General features: G+C 31.1%; 1 protein-coding gene across 3 annotated transcripts in view; it reads right to left on the bottom strand.

Moving 5' to 3' along the window:
• The window catches only part of LOC106467878 (peptidyl-prolyl cis-trans isomerase FKBP8-like), a 40,960-nt gene that overhangs the window by 9,638 nt on the left and 21,469 nt on the right, over positions 1-9,853 (bottom strand). For all 3 annotated transcript variants that reach the window (XM_013928261.2, XM_013928259.2, XM_022396090.1), the window contains exons 5-8: positions 8,307-8,417; positions 7,158-7,232; positions 4,391-4,421; positions 2,490-2,576 (exon numbers count right to left, since the gene is read on the bottom strand). In XM_013928261.2, the coding sequence (XP_013783715.1) occupies positions 2,490-2,576; positions 4,391-4,421; positions 7,158-7,232; positions 8,307-8,417 (304 nt within the window). The remainder of the gene's footprint in view (positions 1-2,489; positions 2,577-4,390; positions 4,422-7,157; positions 7,233-8,306; positions 8,418-9,853) is intronic.

Consider the following 9,853-nt stretch of genomic DNA (forward strand, 5'->3'; position numbering starts at 1 on the left):
ATATTTATAATTATAAATAAAATACAGTATTGTGCTTTACAATAAATACAAACAATATTCTAATAAGAAATGCAGTTCATACTGATATTATTATGTTAATGAGTAAGATAAATTTAGAGCACTTATTTCACTTTACATCAAATACAGGGTGTCCCAGAAGTCTGGACCCATAGGGAAAATAGACATTATATTCTTAAAGTTAAACAAACACATTTCTAATGTCAGGTGTACATATTTCAGGAAAGAAAATGCCCTTATGGCACAGTATACTATGAATTGATGTGTGTGCGGCTGTTAATGGCATGCAATTTGGATCTATATACATAAAGTCAAAATGTGTTTGTTTGCACCCTAATTCATCCGAGCCTATTAGGCCAACCTCAACCAAAACTTGTAGGTAAACGCTATGAACTTCGGCGAATGTCCTAAGGGGGTCAAAATTGAGCTTAACCCATTTCTATTTTATACAGCCTGTTGGTTAATTACTCCCAGCCTATTCAGTCAACCTCAAACAATCTTGGCATGTTGACACTTTAGACAATGTTGAATATTCTAAAGGGATTCAAGGTCAAAGTATCAAAGTTGCTGGATTGTTTCTCAAACAACCATGCTTTTCTCATGGTCAATGAGATGTAGGTTGTCCAAGGGTGGGATCACCTCAAAAATCTTTATTTGTTGGTAGATGGAAAGCAAACTGCAAATGTTGTTTATAAAGAGGCTTTGTTATGATTTTGAGATAAAGTTATGTTCAAGTTATTACTTTGAACTATATGATTGTTGTTAAACTTACATTGTTTTAATTAAGTTCAAACATTCCCCATGAGTTGACGGGTATTTCAGCTTGTAATAAATAAATAAAGAATAAATTGTGTATTTTTCCCTATGGGTCCAGACTTTTGGGGCATCCTGTATATCAATATTTTAAGTTTCTAATAAAAAAATATTAGGTTCAAGTGTCTCTATGTTCTTCTGAGACTGCTTAAACAAAATATGATATTATATGGAGACAAACCAACACTTAATAATAGGCTTATCTTGATTCTACAAAACTGAACATACCACAAAGTAACTAACTTGTGCTAAGTTGGTCTTCTTTATTTTTTATACAACTGTATTGATTTTTTTCTTATGTACAGGCATACATAAGCTATATTTATTAGTAATTGTAAACAAGAACATTTCAGTGCTAACCTATAATAAGGACTACTAAGTTCAGTATTGTTGTTATATCATTCTCATGAATTATGTAATATATTTTTCTAATTCAGTTTACAGTCAGTAACTGCCTGATGTAGGCCTAAGCCAAACCATTGCTAATAAATTTTGTTTTTTCAAAGGTTAAGAAAATAAATAAACAGTTCATAATCCTTACAATATACTGAAGTTAACAAAAACACTTAATTTTTATTCACATAACTTACTAAAAAATATTAAGATTCCTAGAAATTAAGTTAAGAATAGATATAGAGTTAAAAATTAAAACTTATAACTAGTTTACATTATAATTTGTTCTACTGAAAAATGTAGCATAGAAAAAAAAACGTAGCACCAATAATTCAAGATTTTAACTTCAGACACTGGGAGTTCAGCAAACGTATCAGTTTAATAAGTAGAACTTGTTTGTTTGTAATTAAGCACAAAGCTACACAATGAGCTATCTGTGCTCTGCCCACCACGGGTATCGAAACCCAGTTTCTAGCATTGTAAGTCCACAGACATACTGCTGTGCCACTGGGAAGCAAGTAGAACTTATTCCAGTGTTTAAAACAAACTAATGGTACTGAGAAGAAACTTTATTTAACCAATATTTTTTTCTTAGAAGATTTAGAAAAATCACTAAAAATGTATCCTCAGATGGTTATTTTTGTTTGTGGAAGTTTTTAAAACATTACTCAAACATCTGTGACCTGAATTACTTAGAACTCAACATATTCCAAAAAATACTTATCTCCCAAGAAGAACTTAAGATAAAGTTATAGTATTTATCAACGTTACAGAAAACAAAACTGAAAATAATCCCAATCAAAAATAACAAACAGTGAATTAGACTGAAACTATCAATTACATTAATTTAGTTTTTTTGTTGTTTTGAAAAGTCACATTTACTTTCCATCATTCTATTACTAAAAGTTAGAAAATTTCAGTACACTAATCAAAAAACAAACACCAAAACCTATAATAAAAGGTCAAGAAACAAGACTTACTGTTGGGAGAAGACAATTTGAACTAAAAATTCAGAGTATGCATTTATCAAGGACAAATAAAATCACAAGCAAATACAAGTAAAGAATTTAGGTGTTTTAAATCAATAAATCTAATAAAAAATTACTTTTAATTTCCTTCTTTAACATTTAGTTGTTTTATTACATTTAAATTCAAACACCCAAAAGACTTGTTTTGGTTTGCTTATTTGTTGTTGACATACCAGTAAATATATTGTCTTTGTTTTTAATGACGATTTTTATCCGTTTTGATTCAACAAAACTTACCTTAAGTTGGGCTGCTGCTAAATTGTTGTATACTTTTAATCTAGTGTCCAATAACTTCTGCAACTCTGATGTTGGATTCTGAAAGTCCTATCTCAAGAATATTGTAAAGCTTTATATATATTAAAAAACAACAAGTGGAAATAAAAGCAGAATAAGTATGAAAAAAATTTAAAAATGGTGCATTGTAGAAGTTTTTTTGGAAACAAAAATAGTTATTTCAAATATAAATTTTTTTAAACACCTCTCTACTATGTCTGTGTACGAGATTCGTGTAATTCTAATCAAAGATAATGGTACAAAGAACCATTGTTTCACAGGATGTGGTATTTTTTAGAGAAAACTACTTCTCAAAGAGATAAAAATAGTAGAAAAATCTACCTATTCCTCTTAAACATTTAGTTGGCTCCTCTTCCTAATCCCGTAAAACACACAGATAAAAAGAATAATATAATTTTTAGGATTTTAACCTTATTTAAAAGTGAACACAATCAAAGCAATGTCATCAAAGGCTGTTTCATTTGGAATGATATACACCATGTTTAGCATATAAGCTGTTCATATATATATATATATATTCATTGATGAATTTTATGATTTTAACATTTATTTAATAAGATTTTACAGTGCAGCAAGTAGAATACCACATGCATGAACTGATAAAGAAATCATGGCTTACATTAATTATGCCACAAACTTAAATGGTTTTTAAACAAGCATAGAACAGTTCAAAGCTTTTTATACATTCTTCCTACAACCGGCAGTCAAACTTTACTGGATTCCTAATGGAAACAAAATCAATGTAACAATAATGTTGTACTAATTGAAATACATTTGTTATGCTGTGTGTGTGACTGAGGGTTTGTGTATCTGTGTATATATATATTGTTTCAATACGAGGTTTAAATGTACACATTTTTAAATGTTGTTTGTATGTACTAAACTTCTTCAGTTCAGAATTCTCAGAAACTTGCATGTCTATTTAGAAGTCTACCTGAAGTGTGTTTCTAGCAATACAATGATGTGAAAATACAATTTAAACTTCTTGTCCAATAATGATGAGACTTGACATCCTTCAAATAAATCTTGTTATTTCAAGCACTTAGTAACATGAATTAAACACTCATGTTATGGTATACTTTAATTCTATAGAAATAATAAATTTATAGAGAGAAACCTTTCCAAAACTGTAAGATGAGTACGACACAATGTACATTTTTACTCTCAGTAATTAAACTAAAGATTTACTGTGATTAATATGTTTGCGATACATGGTAAAGCAGGACATTACGAGTCATGTGCGATGTTCTGTGTAAAGAAACAAAATACTAGTGAAATGTACAGTTTCTTCCCTGTGATAGCGTTTTGAACAGTGATTGAACTGAAGGTTTATTGTAAGGATAGTGGTTATGAACTTAAGGTTTATTGTCAGGATAGTGGTTATGAGCTGAAGGTTTGTTGTCAGGATAGGGGTTATGAACTGAAGGTTTGTTCTCAGGATAGTGGTTATGAACTGAAGGTTTGTTGTCAGGATAGTGGTTATGAACTGAAGGTTTGTTTCAGGATAGTGATTATGAACTGAAGGTTTGTTGTCAGGATAGTGGTTATGAACTGAAGGTTTGTTTCAGGATAGTGATTATGAAGAGTGGGAAGAAAAGAAAAAATATTTTAGAAAAAGAGGAAGAAGTTGAAGGAGCAAAAGAGAAGAAGTAAAAGAAGAGACAATATATTTGATTTTAAATTCCATTTCAGAGTTAAATTATATCTTAAAAAATGTTCATTATTTATTTATTATGGTATTTTGTTAAAGATTTTGTGAATTTGTTTAATAATGTATAGCTACTTCCTTCACTTACCACCGTGAAGAAATCAGCAAATTATATTAAATTTCTATTGTTTTTTACCTGTTTTTCATCATCCAGAAAATCCAAAGATCTGTGGAAAAATGAGAAAGTTTAAGTGGATTACAAGACAAATCTTTAAGTATAAATGCAATATTAAAAAACTCTGGTATTTTAATGATATATAATAATAAAAATCCCTGTAGACTCCCACTGGAGCATAGGGCTCCAACAACACCTCACCGACGGAAGTTGTTGTTGCAGTAATTTTTAGCAGGTTGGTTTTACGGGGCGGAGTTACTAGCCCCGCACCCAACCCTCCTTTTTAATCCTGGACTTGGGACCAGGCAATGGTGGTGGCATCCCTGCCGCGAAACGAACCCGGTACCTACGGATTAGAAATCTAACTCGCTATCCACTGCGATATAGGGACACCATCTTAATGATATACAACAAGTAAAATAAAAAGAAACCTGTAACTTTGTAATAAATGTATAAATTAAAATGTAGTAAAGTTAATGGGCGCTAAATTTAACTACTCCAGGATAATTAATATTGCCGTCAGGCTTCATATCACATCCGATTTTATTGGGATTATGTTGCAAGTTAAAGAAATTTTGACAGTAAATAAAATGCATAAAAATTTTTATTAATGGTATCATTCTGCAGTTTAGACATCAAAATATAAAACTACTACCAGTGTGTCACAGATTACAACTTAGTATATGAGCTCTTATGTATACATGCAAGTCTACCAATTCATGTTGACTTATGCAGGTTTTTATACAAAAATAGTGTTAAGGTTACACATTGTAAAAAATGTCTGCCACAGGATACAGCTACAATCTCTTGCACATTAGTATTATCTCCTATGTGCATGGTTTCTTGCACGTTAGTATTGTCTCCCATGTACATGGTCTCTTGCACGTTAGTATTATCTCCCATGTACATGGTCTCTTGCACGTTAGTATTATCTCCTATGTACATGGTCTCTTGCACGTTAGTATTATCTCCTATGTACATGGTCTCTTGCACGTTAGTATTATCTCCCATGTACATGGTCTCTTGCATGTTAGTATTATCTCCCATGTGCATGGTTTCTTGCACGTTAGTATTGTCTCCCATGTACATGGTCTCTTGCACGTTAGTATTATCTCCTATGTACATGGTCTCTTGCACGTTAGTATTATCTCCCATGTACATGGTCTCTTGCATGTTAGTATTATCTCCCATGTGCATGGTTTCTTGCACGTTAGTATTGTCTCCCATGTACATGGTCTCTTGCATGTCACTGTTGCTGTCACTGTCCGGTGGGTAAATCGGGGATTTTCGGCCTGATGCTGGTAGCATCCACTTGGGTTTAAGGGGTTAATATTATCTCACCTATGTAAGCGATTCTGTGAAGTAGTGTGAATTCATATTGGTGTACGTAACCTATGTTAGAAATAGCATTACAATGATACTTGTTTGTTTTGATTCCTTATTATAAATAAAACTAACTGTTGTCAAGAGAAGGGTTTGTCTTCTCTGTGTATTATATACAATAGGTTTCTGTTGTTTATAATATGATATGTCAATCTCGTGCCAGCCAGATCAATTTTTATATTAGACTGCCGAGATGTTTCATAGAAACAAAATGATAAAACTTAAACTTTAATTACGTGGCAAGTATCAGACACCAAACTTTCCACCTTCTGAAACATAAAACAGCAATTTCTTCTGTAACATTATGCATTCCAGGGGTAGATCCAGGATTTTTACAGGGAGGGGTGGGAGAAATGAATGTATATTGGAGAGTTACCCTTAAGACTGGAGACTTTTTGAAAGTTGAAGCCAGTTCCTGAAACCTTCTACTGATTTTTGATGAGTATTCCAATATTCAAGCTAGCAATAAGAAATCCAGTACTTTCTGTTACCATTGGGAGCTTGCTTCTTCGTAATTGTGATAAGTAATTAAGAGTCATTTGGGAGACCTTTGCTAGTACCACATAAAACTGAGACAAATTTAATCAGCTTAAGTTTGCCTTTGGCAGACTCAACTAAATTAGTTAAGACAATTCATAAAGAAACTCAAATTTACTACAGATATTTATCATAATGTCATTATACATGTATTTCTTCAATTTGTAATATTCATGACACTCCTATTCTGAGTCTGATAGAACACATGTAAAGACTGTTAGAATCAGGATTACATAGTGACCCTCAGAATCAAATTGTATCAAGTGCTAATGGGTTATAGAGAGGACAGAAGTTGGATGGTAAAAATGGCTCCTTCAAAAATCTGTGTGGGTTTTAAATTAATCATAATATTTTGAAAGAAAATATCTTTATGGTTCTCTTTAAACATTTATACATTACAGATAGTCTAGACCTCTTTCCATACAAGAATACAAGCATAAGTAAGCCCAGAAAATAAATAAATATAATATTTCTATCACTAACATATCCCTTTTCTTTTTACTTGAATTTAATTTTTTGAGATTGGAATAGGGGGATTCAAACTCTCTGGATCCACTACTATTAAATTCATATTTAAAATTGAACACAGTAAAAATAAGTAACTTCTGTATTAATGTAGTTATTAGAATAAAAAATATTACTTTATGCAAAAATTTATAGGAACAAGAGAATAAACGGAAATTTACTTTCTGTAACAACATAATGTAACAAAAGAGTAATATAAAAATCTACATTCTGTTAGAATGTAAAGGAACAAGAGAATAAAGTAAAAAAATTCTGTACAAATGTGTAGTAACAAGAGAACACAAATAAAATCTACTTTCTGCAACAATGTATAGTAACAGAAGTTCAAAAACAAAAAAACTACCTTCTGTAACAATGTATGGCATTTGAATAATCGCCTCTTCCATACCAAAAATTTCCCCTCTCTCGTTTCTCATCCCTAGATATTAAAAGAAACAAAAAATTTTTGTCTTTCAGAAAGATTAGTTTTATTTAAGAATAAATTTTTTATGCAATATGTAGTTTAATTAGGATGAATAATTACAAAAAATTTGAAAGAGCTATACCCAAAAACTTTAATTGCACCATCAAAAGCCAAATTTGAAAAAAGCACTTTTATTTCACAAATTACTTTCATGATGTCATGAAAGATAAAACTAGCAAGTTTTGAGTTTTGATAATTTTACTATATTCATGAAAGCTAAGAAAATGCCAAATAGGTCAACCTAGAAGGTCAAAGTTCAAAAGATCCTAATGGTATGTAACACAATCAAACTATTTTAAGATTAAAAATAATATTTTTAGAAATTGAATAATCTGTTTATTCATCCAGTTGCAACTAAATATTACTAGTGTAATTGTATGATTTCAAAGCTTATCAGTTGCTATGTAAGTGACAAAGTACTCTGCTTATTAGTCTTAACTACCAAAGACCCAAAAACATTTGCAGTCAAATTAGTATCTTTATTGCAACAGTACTTCTTTAAATATAGGATTTCTAGGATAACACAAAAGAGTACTAATCGCAGACACCGAAATCTACAAGTCCGCTTGACTTAGGCCTAACATTAGTTAAGCCTTTATTAAGTATGGCTTATATTCTATAAAGAGATAAATTAACACCGTAACTTGTGTATGTTTTTTGCTTTTTAGGTCGGACTAAACTTGACCATACTTAATACTATCAATAAATAAACTTAAAATGTTATTTTACAACTTAACATTAGACCTTTTTAAAAACTTTGATAAGCTTTTAATATGTTGTACAAAATGTCTTCTAAAATATATTTACATCCACCTTGTGTTTACATCTGCTGAAATGAAATGTGTGTGTACATGCACATTTAGATAGTAAGGTGCGTGTTCATTTTCAGGACAGACACAAACTGAGTATTATTTTAATAGATGTGATAAATGTTAAAAACTAATGCATTAGTAAAAGATTAATGCACTCATGTGGCTAAAATAGCAAAACAGTTATTTTCATTATTTCTTGAATTATTATAAGATTTACCCTATTTTCATTCTCTCTTCCAATGGAAGATCAGTTTCCTCACCAACTTCTTCAACGGAAAATACCTCCACTTCATACGTTAACTCTGCATCTGGTGGTATGTTTGGAGGCCTGCAAAATCCATATTGCAGATAATAAAAACAATAAAAATGGATACTACTTATATAGAGTCTATACTAAAAGACCTGCAAGAAACTTATGGCAGACTGAAATACTGAAAAGAATGAACACCTGGCTTAATCTTTCAATTCTGTCTCATTAAGAAAGCACTAAAAATCAATATGTAAAATTCAAAGGTATTTAAGCAGCTTTTGAAGTCATTAACAAATTGAAAAACTGGCAATGGGTTTTTAAAAATTATACTTTCTCTGTTTCAAAACCAAAATGTAATTAACGTTCATAGTTAAAATTTCTATGCCTAGGTTCCTGGAAAAACTAAATATCTTACAATAAAATAACTCGGGAAGATGTAAGTCTGTCTGTTAGGGATGCACTTAATTGAATCAATCTTTTCACACAGTCAATTCTACAAAGGTCTTTCCAGAGTTCATTTGATCAATTAAACATTTATGTCCCTGATGATGCAAATATACAAAATGCTGTTTACAAGAAAGCTTTTTAAACAATTTTTCCAATATGAATTTGACAGTTCTTAAGTTTTAGATTGTGGCTTGGAATTCCAGTGATCTCTTAAATAGTACTCTAAAATGGTAAAACTGATAAGTCTTTAATAAGATAATTAAATAGTTACCTCATATTTTTTGTTTCCTAAATTGTAATATAAATATGTTACACTTAGCCATACTGTGACGAGCTTAGTACCATTCAACTTCCCTGAAAGCTGGTGAAATATTAGAAACCAAAATAATATGAACTGCACATTTCTTTTTCACATTCCTACTAATGGAAGTACAGCTAACAAGGAAGTGTATAGCCTTATACAGCATCAAAGAATGAAACAGGAATTACATTTGATTTTTTTATCATATGCAGCATACATTAATAAAAATAAAATTTCACAGAAAAGCATTTTTCCTCAACTTTATACTACAAACTCGGTAACCTGCTGTAACATCAAAATTTTGTTACTGGACTGCAAATAAATTAAGCAGTTACAGTTACAAAGTCAAGATACACACGGTAAAGGGGTGGGTGGGGATGGAACCTATGAAAAAAAAAAAGCTGAAAATATAAAACTACATCTACAGGAAAGAAAGATAACAACCTAGTCTACAAGAATTATGTAGCCAAGTCAAGTTGTAGTAGTATCCAGAACCAGAAGATAATTTGCAGAACTGGATTCAGGTTAATGGGAGAATAAGTGGAACAGACCAGACTTATACAAAGACTGGACCTAAAAGACACTCAAAAAGAAGTTATCCTTCTCTGTAAGGTACCACTTTGTTCAAGATGTCATTTAACTCGGGTAAAAGGAGTCATCCTTCTGCGTAAGGTACCACTTTGTCCATGATGTCATTTAACTCGAGTAAAAGAAGCCATCCTTCTCTGTAAAGTACCACTTTGTCCATGATGTCATTTAACTCGAG

Source organism: Limulus polyphemus, unplaced genomic scaffold, assembly GCF_000517525.1.
Source record: "Limulus polyphemus unplaced genomic scaffold, Limulus_polyphemus-2.1.2 Scaffold2776, whole genome shotgun sequence".
NCBI classification, from domain to species: Eukaryota; Metazoa; Arthropoda; class Merostomata; order Xiphosura; family Limulidae; genus Limulus; species Limulus polyphemus.